We start from the raw sequence: 23,979 nt of genomic DNA on the forward strand, positions 1-23,979 counted from the left end.
ATTATCCACTTATTACAAATTTTATAAAATAACATTAAAACTATTGATTTTTTAACAACACAATATTATTAATTTAGTATTTATACATTAAAAGTAGTATATATACAAAATTAATATAACAATTAAATACTTATTATATATACCTAAAATAAAATAAATACATAAATTTGTTCTAGAATTCAGATTAATATATACAAATGAAGATTTTTTTCTCTCTATAAACAATAATTATAGTAGATTATAAAAAATATTATTCATTATCTATTAAAGGTATTTTAATTTTTTGGTATTAAATACATGTATTTTTCTCAAAAGTATACTATTTCACTGATTTCTTAAATTATGAGAAATTTCCACAATTACGTATCTTAATAATGAATATAATTTTTTACTTTTTTAAATAATAGTTAATAGATAATATAGTTACATACTAATTAAGTTATCAAATATCTGACACTATAACGTTTCAGTATTTACACAGTAAATATATACATAATATAGTTCTAAAATCTAGTAAATAAAATTAATATTAAAACCACTAAGGACTAGCTATACCAATGGCACTTCAAGTTGGTTCAAGACCATGAGGTTTCAGATTTCCTTTGGGGTTCAACAAAAAAATAGCTTATAATATCATTACATGAATTGATGACAGTAATTTTAGACACGAATTCATATAGTCACAGTTTAGAATGGAAACACTTATATGTTTTTACACTTAAAAACTAAGCTGTTAAACTTTCATTGCATTATTACATTGGCCTTTATATTTTTCTAGTCTTTTCTACATTTTTCTTAGATCTATTGTAGTTTAGTAAAACATAATGAATCAAAATCGTTGAAATTAATAGACTAGGACTGCTCTGTAAGACAATTTATAGAAAAGGCCTCCGTTTAGCAATAAGTGATTAACGTTTGAAAATTAAAACTATAGTTTAAATTTTTAGTGCTCGGAACCAGGTTTATACGCAGAGTTCCAAATATCCGCAAAGCATACACTTGAATGAAATCTGTAGAACATGATCAGAGGTAAACTAATGTGGCCTAAAATTGACCATAGAACTTTCCCGTAAAAAGTATATCTTTCATCGAGACTGTCTGGTGATTTGTAGGAGAACGTGTTGAAAAGCCACATGCCTACGTTGATAATAAGCAGGAACATGAGGAGTTCTCGGCCTGGTTTCCTCCGACGATGTTTCTTGGAGTTACTGCAGCGACGCAAACCATCCATGATAAAGGGTGTTTGAATGAATACTTGCACGATCTGTTAAGTAAGTTTTTTATACTTGTATTAAAATTTGTGACAGTAATAATAGGAACTAATAATATAGCTTAATCACACTAATAGATATAAGTCTATTGGTATAATTGATATTTGAATACTAATTCAAATCCTAATATAGTAAAATATTAAAATTTTACAAGATAAAATCGTAGATTCTTTTAAAGAGGTGGTTTGGTGCGTTCTGCTTCAAGTTCGTAAGTGTGATAAGTTCAATATTTTAGGAATAATATTCAGTTACAATGGCAAATCACTTTTATAGATCATTGCTAATAATTTAGATTTCACTTATTGGACTTATTATAATTAAATATGATGCTCACGGCCTTTTTTACCATCGACAGGAAGTTCATCCCTATACCACAGAGCCTAGATGGTCGTGTACACTGCGGTTTCAGTGATGTTTCATAACATGAATATTTAGGTTATAGAATGAACTACCTATCGAGATTTTTCCAAGAGACATAAAACAGAAGGTTCTTCAAAAAAGGGGTGAAGAGGTTTCTTCAGGGTCGGCAACGCACATGTGATGCCTCTGGTACTGAATAGTTAATTTGAATTTCCTTAGAGAAGAATTAAAAATAAGTAACAACAAGTATAGCTACTAATGAGTACTTTTATAATTAATCGTAATACCACAGCACTGGTTTGTTTTATCGCGATGTAAAATAATATATTTGCGGTTGTAATAAAGCACTTTTGAATTTCAAATATCGTAGAGGTGTAATTGTGATAATTAAAGTGTTTAAATATAGTATTCTCACTAGGATAATTAAAGTGTAAGATATATGGAAGTAAACTATATTTTAACAATGAGAATATCATCATTATCATTATATCATTATTATATCTTTTATTTGTCCACTGTTGAACTTAGGCCTGTAAGAATATACACAGTTAAAATTATTATTAACTAGCAACCCGCCCCGGCTTAGCATCTAAAATTATCAGTATTCCTCTACTACATTATGCATATATTATACATTTAAACCATTCTCTTGAATCACTCTATCTATTAAAAAAAAAACAGCAGCAAAATACGTTGCGTAAAGATCTAAGCATACATAGAGTCAGATGAGTAGCGACTTTGTTTTATACTATATAGTGATTTCATAAGTAGTCAATGCTTACCATAACGATAAAGTCGATAGTCTTAACAACATTAAGGATGTTTACAGTTGCTACCATAGACAGAACAGTCTCCAATATGAAAGCTGGCAAACAGATGAAGAGTAAAACATCGTCAAGCAGAGAGATTGGGTGTTCGTTGATATCCAATTGCCGTAGCTGGTTGTACGCAAATACAACAGCAATTAACATGATACAGTGTAATCCCAGTTTAGTGCAGTCATTTAAAAGATATCCCACTTCCAGTAATTCACTGAAAATAAAAGATTTTTTTTGAAAGATGGGATTGTCAGTAATTAGGATTAGTAGCACCGTTATTTACCGTTAGTTACTATATCAGGTCGATCTCTTCGTGGTTCCCCTTGGAAACCATCGTCATTAATTTATTGTTAGATTCGTCACAGTGGACTAATTGATCTGCCTTTTCATTCTCACCTATCATCCCTCACTAGTGCCCCGCCAGCGTACACCATTAGCGCGAATTAGGTTACCATCCCATTATCATCCATAAAAAAAAGATATCTGGTAATAGAATAAAGAGTATAAAGGCACATATCGTCATAGTCGTAGAATACTGACGGATCTGACGAATATTACATATAAAGATCCGTCAGTATTCTACGACTATGACGATATAAGAAACATTGGACATGCTTAAGATATGATCAAAGAATATTTAAGAGATAAAAAAAAATATAACACTTTTGGTGTTAAGTCAGTCAAATAGCAACTAAAAAAATGCCAACGATTTAAAGACATTTCTATAAAGAAATTGATTACTTTTTGTCAAATGTGTATAAACTTTGCACCTGTAACAGTACACCTGAAAAATATGATTGTATCTAATCTTATTACACAAGTGTGACTGATTGAACAATTTTGAAATCACACCAGTAACACCGGCGTTTCTCATTGTGATTGGATTTTCGATAAAATAAATACGATTATTACGCTATTGATTGTGTGTGAGGTCTTTAAATCTCTTTCTCTTATTTTCATTTAGGTAAAATAATAATATAATTTTCTTGTAAATGAAAAGTATATAGTAAATAAATAACTTACTCGCCAACACTGCTAAACACAAAGCCGAGTATAAGCATTCCAGCTATAATAACAGTCACGATCAGACCAAGGAAAAGTCCACGATTGGATGCATGACAGTCCGCATGGATCACTACGTTGCTTGTAAAGTCATTGTCTTCATTCGCTGTGGGTATTCTGTAATTAATTTGGAAAGGAAAAAAATTAAAATACTGAAGTACGTATATATAATTATTTTGAAATAGTCAAGCAGTTTTATTGCTTTTGTTTGTAGATAGACGATTTTATTAGGTTATTAGGTGCAGAAATGTGGATACATAAATGACTACTTACTATATTATTGTTAGATGTTACAAGATATTAAAATCGCTTCTCTTCTAAAATATGTCTGATTTATATAAAGAGAATACTTTCTTATTATAATATTCTGTACGTTAATTATCTTAATTTAACTTGGTGGCATGGAGTTATTTAGCATATACACGTATTTACATAATCGGTTAAAAAGGATATACTCGTACCAACCCGAACGGGTTTAGTTAAATTTTTCTTATGATTCTACTTGACTATATTTTTTGGAATTAGGGCAAATTATTAAGTTTTATCAATAACATCATTGAATTCCAAATTAGCATACCCTTTCCAATGAACACATTTTAATAGTTCTTATGTAATTGTTTCATCATATTGAACGTACTTGCAAATTGGAAAGTTGTCATCGAGACTTGAGTTCAACTCAGAATTCCCAGCGTTGTCTTCATTTGGACAGTGACCGATATTGCTCCAGATGATATAGTACACTGCCACTGAAACATTTTGATTATACAACTGGTGACTTTCCATTAACTACATTGATTATATATCTAATAAAAGATATCTATATCAATTTATATTCATTATGATTAGAACCTTATAAATTATTTAATGAGAATGATTGTTATGAAATATGGTAATCTGTTATCCATATAAAATCTTTTTAAGTAAATAATATTTTATATAAGTTTTTACTCATTAAATAATATATTTAACATTAATAATAATATCTTCGCTATCATTAAAGAATTTTATGTTAATAATATAGATGCAAATATTTTCTTTTTTGTAAACAAACTATATATACAATAAATTAACCTTTTAAAAATTAAACAATTAATGATGGGGTATTTTTTGTGATGAACTACATAAAGAATAAAAATTAACATATCCAATATTTAAAAAAAATTTAAAGGCAGTGATAAGTGGTAAGCAAGAAATTATCAGATATCTTCCAGAAGTTTTCTAGAAAGATCTGATTTAGTCGTTGACAAAGATGCTTATTAAATATTTTAAGTTGGAGAAAGTATATTCAGCAAAATATAATGGAGTGTTTCTAACATTAACATCCAAATTTTCTCATTTCTATATTTACACACAGAAGTATTCAATATGAAAGAATTGTATATTAAATATAGAAAATGTCTGCATTTTATAAATGAACTGTTAGGTATGTGTGCCTATATTGCATAGCAATAAAGAAAAGCGAACAATTAAAACTGACATTTCAAGATATTTATGCGGGTAAACGATATGAAGATACTTTTTTCAAATAGCTTTCATTTTGTTTTCACACATATTTAAAAAGTAAAAAGTAATTTACGTTACTAATTAAGCACCAGTTGTAAAATGTGGGTTATTACAATAAATCTGATACTCTCGCACTCCGTTATGTTATCACGATACGATGAACTTCAGCTTCGTTACTGTTAATGCACAAACGTAGTTGCTTATTTTTCTATCATGGACCTATTAAATAAAAAAGCATCCTATGGGAGGTATCATATGAGAGGTGGGCAAAACAGTATACTCTGTTATGTCCATGGTACCGCTCATGTCTATAGGCGACGGTTACCAATTTCCATCAGGTGGGCCGATAGCTTGTTTGCCATTGTAAGTTGTATAAAAAAAAAGCTTGTTTGCCATTCTACGTTGTATAAAAAAAATCCACTGTTTAATTCGTATGTCCCATTAGTAGTTAATTTTTTTTACTTAATTCTATGTATATATGCTAAGGATAGATGTATATTGATTTTGATTACCTATAAGAATGTTAAATTCCACCGTGAATGGGTACAGATAGGGCGAGAAGTTCTCATATATGGAATTCACTGCAGGTGGGCCGATGCATTGCGGGTTATATAAGCCACTCACATCGAAAATCCTGCTCATGGATAAACGGATGTTTGGATCTTCTGTAACTACTTTCACTTCAGGTGCGACTGTAATAAAAATTTATTCCACACTACATGCAATATAAGAGTAATGTCAATCCTACTAATATTTAATAATTTTCTCACGCGAACGCTCAGGCTGTGGAATTAGCTCCCTGTCGAGGTTTTCCTCAGAGACTACAATATGGGGTTCTTCAAAAAGGGTATATCAAGTTTTTTTCAGAGTCAACAACGTGCACGTGATACCCCTAGTGTTGCAAGTGTCCATAGGCTACAGTAACCGTTTACCATCAGGCTGGCTGTATGCTTGTTTGCCAACTTAGAGGTATAAAAAAATATTATAAATGTTTGTAAATATGTGGAGTCTGAACGTATTTTAATAAATTTTAGTATATAGGACAGATTATCTCGTACATTAACACATAGGATACTTTCTATATTTTTCCAAAGTCGTGGGAAACAGTGTAAAGTACAAACTACTAGGTCTAAAAATAAAATTTGCTTTAAGGTTTCTTTGGGAGTACATAAACCTGACATATGCTGAAGAAGGTTTTTTAGAATTGACACGTGAAATGGCGGAAAATACACAGAAATTTCGAAGTCATGCTCAAATTATTTGTACTTGCCATGTTGTTATGTACATATATACTAACGTTAATTTTTTTTTTTAATAATAATAATTTTTTTATTATTCCACCACAACCATATTATACACTAATTGGCAACAATAATATAAATGTACACACAGTTGTGGGAGACTGGCGTCTAAATTGGGCAGCGAGCTGCCTGTGTCTTAGATCACCAGGCCCCTCTCCTCAGAAATAAACATCAGTAATATATTACTAACTGCCATCATGATAAGGAACAACAAAAAATAAAAATAAACACAAAAAAATAAATACAAAAAATACAAAATGTGGTAAATACACAATAATATTTTGTGAATGTACATACTATTGATTACGTGTAGCTAGAGAAACGTGTGTGTGTGTGTGTGTGTAAGTGTTTGATTGTGTGCGTGTGTGCGTATGAGTTTATATGCGTGTGAGTAGTGAATTTTACTTTTACCCAATACATTATACATATACATTATTATATATCATCTCAGTATTTTTTCCGTATCATCATAATCTAAACTTAACAACCATCCAATGATTATATTTTTACAGTAATATCTTGTACAATGATAAATGTTAAGAACTTTATTAACATAGTTATATAATCTACCACTGCGATAACAATAAAACTTTTTCGCAAAGGATGTTCTAAAGGACTCCATTTTACATACATTATAGTATCTTCTAGAAAGCTCTGTATTTGTAGTGTACTCTATAGCAGAATGTTGACGAAGTGTAGTCAATAAAACAAACAATTGCCTCACACCCAAAACTTCCATTTCCCTATATAATCGAGCAGTTGGAAATAATTTGGGCTTAGACATACCCACCTTCAGAATAAGTCTTTGTGCTCTTTCAACCTCTATTAATTTTGATTTAGCAGACCCACCCCATGACATTAAGCAGTAAGTCAAAACTGATTGGACCAATGCCTGATATACTAGTTTTATGGTTTCTTTATCTGCTACACATTTAAGTTGTTTAAATATAAATGTGAGTTTCCTAATTCTTTTGGAAACCTCATTTATATGTTCAGTAAAAGATAAATGTTTATCGATGGTAACTCCTAAATATTTGATTTTGTTTGTGCTGCTCAACGCAAGACAATTACAATCACTATATGACGGATAGGCACAAGAATGTGCTATGACATGAAATTTTTTGTTTATGGGTGGATTTTGGTTACGAATAGAGAAAGAAATGTATTTAGTTTTGCTTACATTCAGTGTTAAAAAGTTAAGAGCAAGCCACTGATTAACTATGTCGAAACCATGTTGTGCCAAACTATAAACCTCCTCCCACGTATCTCCGTAAAATGTAAGTATAGTATCGTCGGCATAAGAAACAAAATTACAGTTTTTCAAGTCCAAATCATATAAATCATTAATGTAGCACAGGAACAAGGTAGGTCCTGTTATACTACCTTGTGGTATCCCGAAATACACTGGCAGTTCATCACTAATATAATCACCAATTTTGACACGTTGAGATCGTTTAGATAAATAATCCTCGAAAAGCTTTAGTTGATTTCCTCTTATACCCAACTTATTGAGCTTATTAATTAAAATCTTTAGTGATATTGAATCAAATGCCTTTTTAAGGTCGAGGAAAATTGTTATGCATTTTTTATTATTGTCTAGCTTTCTAACCAAAAAATCTACAAAATTATGCATAGCGTCATCGGTTGATAGTCCAGCACGAAAGCCAAATTGTGCTGGATCTAGCAGATGCTGCTTTTCTAAATAATTTATTAATCTTTTGTTAATTATGCGTTCAAAAACCTTTGATAAGGAAGTCAATATGGAAATTGGGCGATAATTATCCACGGAATCTTTATTACCATCTTTATGTATTGGACGCAAAATAGACTTTTTGAGCGCGTCAGGAAAAACACCAACAGATAAGCAACTATTTATTAAATATAGAAGAGGTGACAACAGAAACTTTATATTTTCTTTTAGAATCCTCGCCGTAATATCATCCCAGCCAGGAGCACAATCAGATTTTAAATTCATTATAACAGATTCCAGCTCGTCTTGATCCACCCTCAGCAAAACAAAAGAACCAGAAACCGATGTTTGATTATTGCTTTTAAAAAGGTGTTGGTCTAAGGCTTGTATTCCTGATGAGATGGCACCCGCAAGAACTGTACCCGTATTGGCAAAGAACGAATTTACTGTGTTTATGGACGTCTGAATATCTCTGTTTATACTTAAAAGCTCAACAGGAGTTGCACTCGTATGATTCAGATTTGTAATGAGCTTAATAGTCTTCCATAATTTTTTAGAATTATTTTTGGATTTTAATAGTTCCTCTTTATCATATTTTCGTTTTGTACTTATTAATAGACTATGACAAAAATTTCTATATCTCTTGTATGTTACTTTCAGTATATAATTTTCCGGTTCCTTTTTTAACCTTTTACTCATCTTGTCTCTTGTTCTTAAACATCGTAAAAGACCATTAGTCATCCAGGGTTTAATTTTAATTTTACTTCTTGGGGTACGCAAAATTACAATATTTTTAGTCATAACATTACGTAATAAGTTGATAAATATGTCCGTCGCTCTATTTAAATCTTTTTCCAAGTTAATAATACTAAAGTCGATTTTGGAAATCGCATTGTATATTGATTCATAATTGTATTTTATTATTGACTTCATATTTTCATTACTTACGACTGATTTAGTTTTAATGCAGAACAAGATTGGTTCGTGGTCAGTTATTACACTATTTAGTACTATAGTATAGGCAGGTAACTTTGATCTTATGATTACATGATCCAAACAATTCTGTCCTCTGGTAGGTAGATTTATAGCAGGATGTAAACCATGGTAGGAAACGGTATCGAGATATAAGGAACTGTCCGTATTTATATCTAATATGTTTATGTTAATATCTCCCACCAGAATTATATTTTTAAAACTAGTTAGGCTATCCAGTAAACAATGCAAAGAGTGTACAAATGGTTCTATGTTTCTAAAACATGGAGGTCTGTATGTAATTACTATATAAATATAGCATTTATATTTTAAAATTCCTTTCAGCTTAAAGTTATGTTTTAAAACATTATGTTTTATTGTAAAAAAAATAGATAAATAGGTATATTTTCTAAAATACTGATGCCTGAAAATATGTTTACCTGTTGTCGTTGTATAATTATTGCCATAGCCGTTACCGTAGACTGAGTTAGCGTATATTGTTAGGGCTAAAATGGTCTCTCGCACTATAGCAGAAATCCAAAAACAAAGGCTGCTACCAATCATGTGCATAAAGGCTATATACGCTAAACTCTGTAAAATGTACCAAAATATATATATATATATGATTAGAATTTCTAGCACAAGAGGCACTCGTGTAATAAATTTTAAGTAAAAGAAATTTTAATAAAAAGGAACTCCAACTTTTGAACAAATTATATTAAGAATAGTTACGATAGTTCGTAACTATTCTAAATTCGAAATCACATAGAGAATGAAGTAAAAATTTACTTCATTACGAGAAGAATTGTAAATATGCAACACATGCCAATTTTAGTTTCCTTATACCATTCCATTCAATAAAAGGGGTTAGTTGGGAAAAAAAGGAACTAAAGATACGATAAACAAACTATACGAGTAATCCATGAATATATTTAAAATATATTTTAGTGCAAAAGAATTAAATATGCTCTTCGGTTTAGTTTTGTAAATTACCTGAGCTCGAAGTATTATAACGTTGGAGTACTTGAAAATAAAGTACAATTGCAAGAAACAGTATATCGGGGACATAACATCGAGTGTTAATTGCAGATAATCGATACAGTCGTCGTTGTCGATATCTTCGTCTACTAGTAAACTAATTTGAACAGCGAAAAGCAGCATTGAGTGAATGAGGTGTCCTAGCGCAAAACCTGTAAAATCAGATTTCGATTATTAGACATTTTACTGAACTTATCTTGCGGAAGTTCATATAACTGGTTATTTAATTAGAATTATTTTGTTTAATTGCAATACCATAAGTATGTGTATGACTGTCAATATTCGAAGATTGACCATTATTATTACTACCAGAAGTTTCACAACTTTCGAAAATTAGTCATTCATAGTTTGGGTGACAAACGGCTAACACTAGGCTCCGAACAGTGATCTAATAATTTGCCTAAAGATGTCATGTTTAGAGGTGAAACACGTGTCACAAACGTGCGTAAATAAAATGGCAGTCGAAGATTGATGGCTAATATGGACGATTGTAGTGAAACTTTTGGTATATATATGGGATATATGCATGGAGTCACAGTACAAAGAACTTTTTAAGCAAATACTAGTTGTCTAGTACCTATAATAGAAGCTTGCTTAATTTGGTACTGTGTAATATGCCTGTAGTAGTATTTATTATTGACAATTATTACAGACCTCACAATATCAATATCAGGAACGAAATGTATTTTTTTTTCTTGCTTAGATGGAAAAATCCATATTTAGCGGAACCCGTGCATTAAAGTTAAACCTAAATTAAGAGCTGGCAACGCGTATGTAACACTCTTAGTACTCTAAGTGTTGCAGACGTCCTTAAGCTAAGTAACAGTTTACCATCAGAATGGCCGTATGCTTGTTAACCTATAAAGAAGTGTAAAAAAAGAAAAAATCATTTACTTACCAGCAGCGCCTAGTTTAAGATAAAAACTTCCAGAATGCCTGCCATGGCTGAAACAGTAGTCATGTGATAATGGATTGAGCAGTGGTGGAGGTACGCTTGGAGTTTTGTAAGAAAATTCCGGTGTGCGTTCTCCCGGTGAATCTACATTGAATTCTTCCTAAAAATATGCATTAATAAATGAATTAATTATGCATAAATTAATTCATTGTAAAATAAATTAAAATTATTTTTGTCAATTTTACTAGCCGTATCTCGCGGCGTTGACTGAGTGAATTAATATTTAAAGTATTTTATACATATATTAAGTTAGGATATAACCTACCCGTATAATCGATTCTCATTCAAATTCGTTAAGTTCTATATTGTTGTATCAATTTAAGCGTGATTAAGTAACAAACGTATAAATCTTTGTAAACTTTCACAATTATAATATTAGTAGGATTTAAGACTACGTAAATAGTAATAAAAATCTTAATCTTAAAAGTTCCGTTGTACGGTGTTCATTTACGCTAATATCGAAAACCGCTTAAACGATTTTAATAAAACTGTAAAAATGTATTTACTCCAACTTAAGAGATAGGATAGCTTTAGCCCAATAAGAAAAAAATGAGATTGAATATGGTGGTAGAGGGCAAAACAACGTTTGCCTAAACCAGTAATAATATAATTACATAACACAAATTTTAATTACCTCTTGAGTTCTAAAAAATTGAGTCATCTTTTCTTCATGTAACGTTTTTATTTTCTGATTTTTTAGTGCTTTATTTTTGTATCGACCAATGTCAATAATCAAATATATGTGATATAGGATTCCAATACTGCAAAGAAGAATTGAATATATCTGCAAAATAATAAATATGGATAAATATAGAGAAAAACGAGTGACGATAAAAACGTACCATATACAAAATTTACTCAAAACAAATAAACAAAAAGTTTTGAGTAAACTTAGAAATAAGTAAAACTGTGTTCAAATATTTTAAAACTCAGCCAAGAAAAGAATCGACAATAGGAGGAAAAATTACATCCTGTAATTTAATGACATTAGATGATTGTATTTCGAAAACTACATCTTTCGAGAAAAGGGCTTCTTATCCTGACCATCTATCAGTCCATTTTTAATGTATTAAAGAATACATCTTTTAAAATTTCCTAGCATTAATATTTAAACCACTTGATTGTCATCGGCGGCTATTTCTTTATCCCCTATATAAATATACCAACCTTTGAACAGTAAGTAAGCATAAAAAAATAATACTTTACCGCAGAAACTGAGCATTCGACGAATAAGTCACCTAAGTAGATTATTACTCCTAAAGTCACTAGTATTATTGCGTACATGCAACTGAACATCAATGTCAAATATTTTCTGAAATTATTAATAAATACAAAATTAAATTATTGCAAGATAAACATTTTTTTTAAATTATTAATTTACTATTAAATTCATTAATTAATTAAAAACTGTCATTTACACAGATTTAAACTTATAGCTATTTGAAAGCGGAAATTTAAAAGACAAGAAAGAATAAAAATAAGATTGTAAATGCTTCTATTCTAATGCTAATATTGCTAATTCTACCAGAATTTTTAGGTAATCAAACATTTCTAAAACCGATGTGCATGTATGGATAGAGGCCTTTGCCACTTAACTAGAAAATTAACTGCCTACTCTGTATGGGCCTTGGCATAAAGATTGAAAGTATTTAAGGTATAAATAATTACTTGGTTTGTCTTATATTATCCTCAGGACTGGTAGGTGGTGGCGCGTGAGTTTCCACCGAGCGTAGGGACTGCGCGTCCATTGTAGCTACGGATCTCTTGCGGGGCGTCATACCGTTGCGCATGTCGTTCACTGACGTGTACATACGATAATTGCCTGGAGACAATAAAAAAGTCCTAAATTGTTTTATCTGGTTGATTTATAAATAGTTAGTCATTATTTTTAAATAGTACCTATCACTAATTCTGTGAGTCATTACTTCATATTTTTTATAAATATCTCCATTGATTTATAACAACAGTATACCTAATAATAGGCATGAGTCGTCAATTGGGACAATTTCATATCATGCTTTCTCATATTTTTAGCATACTCAGGATTACAATGGAATAATTACTAACAAGTGACTACTTTATAAAATAAACAGGAAAGAAAGTACAGGCATGATTATTTCTACTTTATTTTTATGTATAAAAACTATAATATCAAGAACATTTTATTACATATGTCTGGATTATAAGAGTTTACAGTTCAGGCATACGTAAATTGCCTTAATTGTTATCCAATTAAGCAGTCTTGGATTATTTATACTAAGCATATGGCATATAGATTTACAGTTCAAAAAAAATATTTGAGTGTAATATACCATTTGGAGTAGTCATGCCGGATTCATCTCCTTTCGGTATTGTAGATTTTGTAGATTGTTTATCATAGGGATCCTGAAAACGAGACAACAGGTATCGTTAATAAAAAATAGAAAGTACCCGCAAAAACTATCTAATTTAAAAAGCAAAATGTCACTTATTTTATTATAATAAACTTTTGTCCAATTTTTATTTTCATATGTATTAATTTCTATTTTGGATAATAAATTATATTCTATTCGTTTTATTTTTATATACATATTAAAAAAAATTATGGTCTCGACAAGTGAGCCATGGATCATCCAGAGAATACTTATTATTAATGATATACGTATATATATATTATAAGTACAATTTAATAAACTAGTTTTACAGTATGAATATTCTTAAAGAATGATGTTCCAATAGAATCATTACAATTCCATATTGGATGGGTATATGAAAAAAAAGAATGTGAACGCGCGCACCGAAAGCCATCGGATCGTACAAAATCGGATTAATAACTTCATTAGTCGCTTGTTTCTCTCGATCGACACTAGCTGTATTTCACTATAATCCCTTTAGTGCAGACTGCAGTGCGTTCCTCTACAATGTGTATTGGGTTGTGTATGTCTCTTTTGCAGGAAAACTAAAAAATGTATGAAAACAGGTACCACAGATTTTTATGGGTTCACTATAAATATAAGTATAATATTAATATAATTATTAATATATTCGTGACATAATGACTGAATGCCCTTGGTTGTGAATTATTGTCTTTTTTTTTATTGGAAATGCACTTTTTAGGCATTCCGTCCTAGCTATTTGATACGGATGGTGAGAAGCTGGGCGTTAGTGGGCGCATCGTGTGTTGTTTAGGGATAGAGTGCAAGTTAGGGAGCAAAGGGCAAATAAGTTAGAGGATCTAAGGCTGCTTCTAAAACAAGTGAGTGGTTGGCAATCGATTGGGTAATCCCGATCGTCTTCTGGTCGCCCATCCGAAGGGTAAACTGTTATTAGCAGTCAAATGCGACACGGGCGTCTATAAGGGCGCGGTAAGCTTTCACTATATGTAAAGCGTTAAAGACTGCTTATATAATACTTAATAAATAATGTATTTCATAAAATATTTTAAATAAACGGTTTATACTTATTTGTAATCGAAACAGTAGATTTCTATTGATTTATTCTTTTATAATTTAGGTACCATATACACCCATCTATTTAAATAATTTATATGTATATTATATCAAATTAAAAAAAGAGGTAATTAATTTAATAGGTGTATTCAACTTGAAAAATACACGTCGCCTTCTGATGTCAAGAGTTTGTAGGCCGTTTTCACTATACACGTGGTCTACTGAACGTCGATTTTATGTGAATCCGGAAACATGAAGCAAGTGATACTAGTTTTTAAATTATCTCAATATGAATTAAAAACAAAATTAAAACTAATATCAGCAAACTGTCTCTCCGTTTGTCTTGTTTATAATAGATCTACCACAAATAATACCATAAATAACTGCAATATGTAAGTATTCTGTTTATTTTATGAAATTAAGTTATATTATGTAGTAGTATTACAACATAACAAAAAGAGCAATATTGTGATATCTTAACTGAAATGTATTAGACATTAGAGATAAGAAATCTATAGGTAAATAATATTATAAACATACCTACTGTTAGTTTTTATCGCTCATTCATTAGTTAAGTTATTTTTAGTACATTTTTTAATATAGTATTCATTGTAATTAAATGCTATGATAATGGGAAGTACTGTAGAGCATAAATTATTGATAAATATTAAGCTATGATCATAAATTTCACTACTGATAATTATTAAGATTTACTGTATATAAATTTGCACCAGTGCAAGAAAGGAAAATATGTTAATGTAGAAATAAGGAGTGTTTTATTAAGTCACCATTATCTTTAAATCAACCGTTAAATGTCCAGCGTTAAACTATTATTTATATTAAGTCATCAATTGTCCTTTCCCATTAGGATGGGGTTTTGTCAATAGTTTTCACGCCTAGTTGAGTTTTATTAAGTTTCATATAATTATCATAAAATTGTATTTCATGTTAAATTACGTTTAAAAATAATCAACAAGACAAAGTAACACAGCCATAACGGACACTGTATTCTTTAAAAAAAACATCACATTTACGTTTTAATGTAATAATTACCGGTTTAATTTACTTGTAAATAGATCGAAAAAACTCGGCTAGTTGCGGGACCGATTCGTGACCCCTAATCATGAGCGGCTCTGACGCGAGCGCAGGCCTGACAAATTTGCGCAAAAAAAAAACTGATATACGATCGCATTCATACTTCCTGCTGTAGTATTAGCTCTGAATAGAATAGCAGACCGTCTGTTAGTAGGTTTTTTATCAGAAATTCAAGGACCTTGCTTTCCATCGGAAGGAATAAATAAAGAAATATAACACTGGTTCAAAAACTTTATCACATAAGACCGAATGTGAGAGAAAAGTTCTTTTACTCGTACTTTGAGATAACCAGAATAAATATTTATTTGTGATAACTACACTGACTTATTAAATGTAATTGAGTGTACTCGATATAACCTATACAATACTTTACCCGGAGGGTTGGACAAAACTTATGTTATGTAAGTTTTCTTGATTATATTTAAAACTTTAATGAATATTAGTTTCAATAAATAAATAGTTTAATTTCTATGTTAACTACCTTTTTTTATGATTTTCTAAACCTTAAGATATTCACACTTTCCCTAACATATACTTGCGACGCTATTACCATTCTCCTCATACTTGTTGAACCCTAAAACTCTTGAAAATCTCTTTAAACAATAAATGATATTTTCAAACTCTAGGGGTACCAATATCACTCGCGTCAAAACGATATTGGTTATATCATCGTTTATTCATTCATCTTTGAACCTAACTGCTCTTTCTTATTCATAGATAGATAGATAATTTATTTGCATTACTTACAGCACACAAATAACAACAGACACAGATGCACAATAAAAAATATAAAAGAAACATATACAAAAAATAAAAAAAAAAACAAAATGCATAAAATAAGTAACAATTTTTCCCTTCATGCGTGTGCCATAGTAACACAAAATGGTCACAACTCAGCTTATTGCTTCGCCCTCAAAAGAGCAAAACACTGATATTTTGTTGTGGCCAAAAGCTAGCATTATATTATATTATATTGTATATACCTAATACATAAATACTTTCTCTCAATTTTATAGCTCTCTGATTATGCTACTTTAAAAAGGTGAATGTTCTTAATTCATCTGTATGTATTGTGTGTGTCAATCGCAATATCATCGCCTTTCCTGAGCCAATTTTGATTGTTTTGCAATCGATAGGATTTTCTTCCGTGTTATTATTTTTTTATATTTCCGTGTTATATTATTATTGCTTTATTTCCCACACTTAACAAATTTTCTTTTTTTCAATATTTACGAATGATTTTAACAACTTTTTGTGTTTTAGTGTATAGTTCCCTATGGGTATATTCCATTTATTTCGATCTGTAGCAACATCTATCCAATTTCTTCCTACTATTTCAATGATTTCATCAATCCAACTTTTTTGTCTTCCAACACTTCATTTACCAATAAGGTCTAACTATTTTGTTATTTCATGTGTCTATCTCGTTGTCCTAGCTACATGCCCTGCCCATCTCTATTTCTGTTTTAGACTATACTGGAGAGGTTTGTTGTTGGTTTTTTTGCGGATGACTACGGTTCTTATTTTTTATATTCTTTTCAATTTAATGAATGTCAATATGCAATAGGGAGAAGTAATGATACTTCTCTCTATTGCATATTGGCATGACAGGATTTTATGTTTTAATTTTTCATGTTGGTCTTTTATTAGTTTTGTTCATGACTGAAATTGATCTAGTCATTTTGGAAAATGAATTCTTAAATTATTAAATTGTATGGATTGAATGATAAAAGACTTTCAAGTTAATTTAATGTATTATTGTTAGCAATTGTAATTCAATTACTAACAACACGGCAAGTTGATATAAATATTGTAGGAGAAAATCGTTCAGAATTCATAATTAGTTTATAAAAAAAATACAAAATAAAATATAAATATTAGTATAATTTTCCAGATACATGGTTTATGGATACATTAATGAATATAATTTTACGTTCACATGATACTGATTTGATTAAAATCACGTAGGCAATGCATAGATGTAATCATGCATGATTTAATGAAGACAGTAAGTTAAGTCTGCGAAAATGATTGATAACGAATTAAATACGATTAATGAGTTTTATCGCGAGTGTAGGCAAGCGTTAACAAGATTATGATGACGTTAATGAACATTCCAATTGTGACGTGGCCGGTTAATAGTCGGTGGAGGGGTAAAAAAAATAAAGAGATCGAATTTTCATTAGCCGAGGCATTGGGGCGGCACGGTGTGTCCGCGTATGGTATTTACAGGCACGGGTCACATAGAGGCAACGCGGTGCGGCGGGGACGTGAGATGAGGGTGGCTCGCGGCCGGCTGGACTCAAAAGGTTTACAGTTGGCTGCGCGAGAGTGACCCGCCTCACAAACACGGCCCGTGCTAGCCGTTCGACGCTATGGAACTGTATTTGCCCTTTACAACAAACCTTTTTAATATTTTTATTTTTATAAAACGGACACACGCTTGATTAAATTGATTTTCTCCCGTTTTCAGATTGACGTGGTGTTTTTTGTCTATTTGATACAAGAACTGGATTATTCTATAATCTCAATACTTTAAATACCTAATATTGTATTAGAAAGATTTTTAGCAATAAAATTATACTTGTCACAAATTTTTTACATTATAATTGTTTAAATTTTATCATAAGTTATAAGCCGCGGCTTTGCTTTTATTAATTAGGATGACAGTTTCTTATTTGTTAATCTGTGATATTTGTCTGTCTACATATTACACAGCACCAATCTAGCATGATACTAAGCAAAGCTAGTCTTATGGCTATGTTTATATTAAGCGGGGATTGAACTCTCAACCATTGCAAGATAAGGTAAGGAGTTAAACCGTTACAACACAATTTTATTTTAAATTAATAAATAAAATACTTTAATGTTCGTGTTTTTTATAATATACATATATATAAAAAACGCGTAAATTAAATACACGAATAAACGGACTTGCGATTCACCAGATGATAATTTTAAAAGTGGAAATATCGAGTAATATTTGTATTGAAGTTCATTTAAAACTAACAAAACGTTTAAATATTACTGATTTATATTCATAAATTGTCAAATATTTTACAAAACAGTTACAAGATTTTATATGGCATATTATTATTATTACATAATCGGGTATATCCATCCAGTTCTAACGGGGTAAATCATTACAACCCATTGCTTCCATATATACGAATTCGCTGTTTCAACTACCAACGAGCTTAAAATAAATTTACTTTGAAAACAGGGCAAAACAGTCTGTTTGAAATATTGGATATTTCCTAAATCTAAAACAAACAAACAGTTTCGACTTTTAAATAAATGAATGATACCTTCTCCACTCGTTAGTTTAACTCAAAAAGTTACCAAAAACCTAACAGTAACGTAGATTTTTAATTCTTTAGAGCCACTATATTTTATACCAGTGATTCGGCCTGTAAATAGAATTTTCTAAAATAATATATAGCCTATCTTATTCGCTGATAACGTAGTTATCTATAGGTGAAAGAATGTTTTAAATCGGTTGAGTAGTATTTCTGTTTATCTATTATAAATAAACAAACAAATAACCAAATCTTTCCTTTTTATACTGTAATAGATTATCTCCGAATAGTCCTTATATCTCTTACAAATAAGACGATACAAATGACGTAACATTTATTGAAACTTATAAAATTGTCTGAAGTTGAACTGTCGTGTCAAAGACCCGGACATAAGTATATCTAAAAGAAAATAAATATGGTCCTGATTATGTGGTGCCAATGGTAGTTGAAATGTTCGTCGATATTTACCATTGTTGTAGCCACACAATATGATATACTGAAAAAAAAAATACTTTTTTCTAGGAATTCAACCCATTTGATAATTAACTCGTACTTAATAATCACCGTCATCTTAGTCATTATCCGGCCACTGCTGAACATAGGTTTACCCCATAGACTGCAATAAAGAACGTCCTAAGCTACCTGCATCCATTGACTCCCTGCAATGAATTTAATAGCGTCACTCCATCTAGTGGAGACTCGTCCTACACTGTTTGCCCGTACAGGGTCGCCACTCAAAAACTATTCTTTTCATTGACTAACCCATTGTCAGCTTGCTGATAATCTACTTAAACAAACTAATTTATTATTAAAACTTATATCTCACGACACTTCGTCAATCTGTCAACTATTATGCATATATTGTTACAATAAAAATATTCCGTGCTATATGATAACTCGAGGCATATCTCGAGAATCTAAAGTTTGGCCAAATTAACTGTACACTGCCTACCTTCGAAAGCTGAGTCTAAAATGAATGGTAAGTATTATGACGAAATTGCTATCAAATATGTCCGTAACCGCAAAAGTATCAACTTCGATTTATTTCAAAATTTATAGCAACTATATTTTCTAGTCATCGGTAAATTACAAAGAATTTTAAAAGTTAAAAAAAAAAAAAAAATTAAAAAGATCAATATTTATCTACATGAAATATAAATATTAAATTTTTTGTATTTAGGGTTATACAAAAATTTTAATATTAATATATTATAATAGTAGAGGTAAAGAATTAAAATATTTTTACATGGGATTAAGTATACTTATACATTTACTGTTAATCGGTTTATTGATAAAAATGATAACATGAGCGGAAGGTACGACTATGTTATCGGTAACGCCGAGTAGTCAATTTGAGTAAAGGTTAAACAAAATATTATAATAGAAGATTATAAAAATATGATAAAATGATGAATAAAGTATGTATGTTTTACGTTTATAGACTGTTTAGAAATTGAATGGATTTTGCTATCCCTCTGAGATTATGAGATTTGTAAGTATCGTGGTAATAAACAAAGCTACATAGTTCATTTTATTATATTTGTAACTATATTACAAGGATAAATGTTGAATAATTGTGATAAGATCTAATCATAATTAATAAAATACGTCATTGACGTTTCCATGATTAATCGAATTTGTTTCACAAAATACATGATTAAATAAAAATAATAACCAGATATTTACAGTTTGCTTTACTGTCTCTTTTTTTAGGGTTCTGAAGCGAATAAACAAAAACGGAATTCAGTAAATCCATAACTAATTATATTTTTGTAAAAAAACTATTTTAGAAAATATAAATATTTTCTATTTTCTCATTCAATTTTTATATTTAAATTTTTTTATATTTATAAAACTAAGTAATTTAATTTATTTTTTGTTTAAGCTAGTTTGCTAGTTATATATATGTAATTTATAATGGAATTGTTATATTTATTCGATATTTTTACTAATTTAATATTGTTTTGTTATTTAAATACCTGTTAATAGAAAAAACATATACCTGGTACTAAAAAACAAAGTTCGGTTAGTTACATCATTTATATTATTTATAGTTACATCATTCAGAGCGGCTGGACAGATTTTATGATCCATGACTTGTTAGATTCGTCTCCGCTCCGAATAGCAAAATAACTGTTAAAATATCAAAAAGGGTTCACATAAAAAAATACAGAAAAATATATTTTAGACTCTTAGGTGATAAGGTCACCGGGTCAGCTAAATTTACGTAATTACAAAATCAGTAAAAAATTACTGAAGATGTTGATTAATAGAAAAAATAGAATCGAATTAAAAACTCTCTTTTTTTCGAGTTGGTAAGTAATATGTTTATCACTCATAATTTAAAAAGACTGATTAAATTATATATCAGGAAATTTCGAGCCTAAACACTTTCTAATCCCACAATAAATCTAAAGCCAAAGGTCTTCATAGATAAAATAGTTTTGAAATTACATATTTCGTGATCAGTGATATTAAATACCTAATTATATTGTGGTAGCCACAAATAAGAGCTTGCGGGAAAAATGAGCATTTATATTGATAATAAGACTTATCAATGCACAAATAAAGTACAAAATGTAGTCTCGACTTGGCGGATTATAAAATTATATAATCATACAAAGATAGTTGTTATCATTTAGATTTAATTTTTATTGATATTAAAAAAATATAAATACAGTAGTAAAATTATATTTTTAAAACAATATAGCCAATTAGACAAATATAAACAGACTCATCTAAATTATATGGGTTCTATTTTAACCATTCTTTTTTTTTATTCGACTATAATACTAATTGATTTATGTACTCATATACGAGTGTATTTACTTCTGTGTATAAGTTTATAAGTTAGTAAATAATGCACTTATTATTATATGCTAAAGTATTAAAAAAATCAAAAAACATCAACTACGAATTTAACTTTATAATTTCCATATTTAAAATTTCACGATTGTCTAGTACCATACTTGAATATACAAATATTACGAATATACTTTTAATACTAGCTATTATTATTTCAACTCTCTATTTTAAAGCCTGTTGGTAGAAGAAGAAAGAAATATTTTTGTTCGACTAAATTAGACTTAAGCATTTTTGAATAGTCATTTTTTTCATTACCATTCATTATATTTTATCCAATCAAAACACAACTTCAGCCAAGAAGAATGGGCAAAAAACTCAGCTGTTTTTTTCAGAAATTTTAATTAAATAAATAATGAATTTGTATGAATACAAAGTACTAGGCAGTATCAGATCATAAAATATAAAATATATAGTAAACATAGGTCTCCCCCAAAGACAACAAACAATCCTGAACTACTCTTATCTGGTTGTATTCGTACTGAGTGAACAGAGACAATATGATCAATGAATAAGATCAATCAAAAAGAGAATGATTCTTGTATTGGCTCAATGTTTTCATCATCTGCCAAGAATGTCTCTTCCTTTTTGTTTTTAGATCTTTAAGCTATGTATCTGAACCACTACACTCGTAGAAATAGATAATACACTTACATTAACATCATCGGCATATACAACGCGGGGCCGGCGACGTGCTGCCCTGGCGACAGTGGCTGTGATCATACCACCAGCATTGGGACCAGGTTGAGACATAGCACGCTTTCTTTCCCTATCTTGTACAACAGCTAAGTTATTAATTGTCACGTTCTGTACCTGAAAATGTAAACAATGTTACCTAAATTCATCATTATGGTCACCTCAATCATTATCCGTTTATCGCTAAATATTGGCCTCCTCCATAGACTGCCTCCTGAGCCACCTGCATCCACAAATTTTCTGCTATGTATTTGAGACCGTCACTCCATCCAGTGGGGGGTCGTCCTACACTGCGTTTGCCCGTACGGGATCATCAGTCAAGAACCTTTTTTCCCTGTCGGTTGTCGATTCTTCAAGCTATACGACCAGCCCATTATCATTTCAGCTTGCTTATTCTTCGAGCTATGTCGGTGCTTTTGGTTCTTTTGGTGATATTCTCATTTCAGATATGTTACCTACATTACTTACTAATATTATAATTGTGAAAGTCTGTTTGTTATCTTATAGCGCCTTAACGGTTCAACTTGTCACTATATAATTTAATATACACATACTATATAGGATAGAGAAGGATATAGGCTACTTTTTATACAGTCAGTAAATATTTCTCGGTTATGCGGACGAAATCGCGGGAAAAAGCAAATAAATAATAATTACGTATGATTAAAACCGGTTTACGGTTAGCCAAGCATTAAAACTATTTAGATAATAAAATTATCCAAAGATACAGAGATTATTTCTATTAGCAATGTCATTATATACTACTACATTGAAGTATAATATAATACGCATGTGCTATTAGGTATAGAAAGGTAAAGTGCGGTCAATGGTACAAGAAATACCTTAATTTTTATTATCTAGCTGTCCCATAGATTTTTTTTATGTGAATTGATTGGTCGAAACTGATCAAATGTTATAATTATTTTTCACTAAATTATTTTTATTAAAATATTTCAAAACTTTTTCTCCACTTATAATAAAAATTATACATTAACTATCTATAACCCGCGATATTATTCGCGGTATTTAAGTTAATATTTATTATGTGTCTATCTAGGATATATTATACCTACTCTATTCAGATCTATTCACCCATTTTATACGTTATTGAATAACAAACGTTTAAATGTCTTTCCATATAATATATTAAGTAGAAATAAAAAGTAATATAGAGATATTATATATAAATATTTCTATAGAATATTTGAAGTTTAAATATGTGATGCATGTACCTACCCCTGGATCTTCTTCTTCTTTACTGCCCGGAAATTCATCTTCTTCAACATAATTTTGTAATGATGATTCTGAGTGAAACTTTTTATCACCCATATTTTTCCTATTCTTTATTTCGTCCAAAATTTCCGTTTTATCAATATTAATTTCCGCCATTATAATTTAATCTAAACAATCAATCAATAATACAATAAAACTTTTTCACCAATATCTAGTTTATTTTTATCATTATTCATTAATTAATTAACGTCTTGTCCGTCCAGAGTACTACGATTAATATTGCAAATGAAAGAAAAACAGATTGCTATCGGTTATCAAAATTAAACGTATCTTTTATAAAGGCATAATTTATCGCGTTTGTGACTTCCTCTTTGTTTTTGTACTATTGATAATAAA

The 23,979-nt window shown here is 30.1% G+C and overlaps 1 protein-coding gene across 1 annotated transcript; it reads right to left on the minus strand.

Annotated features, from left to right (window-relative positions):
* Window positions 1-268: 268 nt before the first annotated feature.
* Window positions 269-23,925, minus strand: LOC113523503 (proton channel OtopLc-like). The gene is made up of 14 exons (XM_052895596.1): window positions 23,587-23,925; window positions 22,309-22,467; window positions 13,283-13,355; window positions 12,639-12,792; window positions 12,177-12,282; window positions 11,605-11,754; window positions 10,914-11,070; window positions 9,971-10,167; window positions 9,418-9,568; window positions 5,527-5,706; window positions 4,149-4,257; window positions 3,473-3,628; window positions 2,414-2,663; window positions 269-1,264 (listed from the first exon to the last, which is right to left on the minus strand). Exons 1-14 carry the CDS (start codon window positions 23,737-23,739, stop codon window positions 944-946), a joined length of 2,316 nt encoding a protein of 771 aa, XP_052751556.1. The 5' UTR covers window positions 23,740-23,925; the 3' UTR covers window positions 269-943.
* Window positions 23,926-23,979: the final 54 nt, after the last annotated feature.

The sequence above is a fragment of the Galleria mellonella genome, unplaced genomic scaffold (genome assembly GCF_026898425.1).
Source record: "Galleria mellonella isolate WM207_F2 unplaced genomic scaffold, CSIRO_AGI_GalMel_v1 utg300, whole genome shotgun sequence".
Classification (NCBI taxonomy): domain Eukaryota; kingdom Metazoa; phylum Arthropoda; class Insecta; order Lepidoptera; family Pyralidae; genus Galleria; species Galleria mellonella.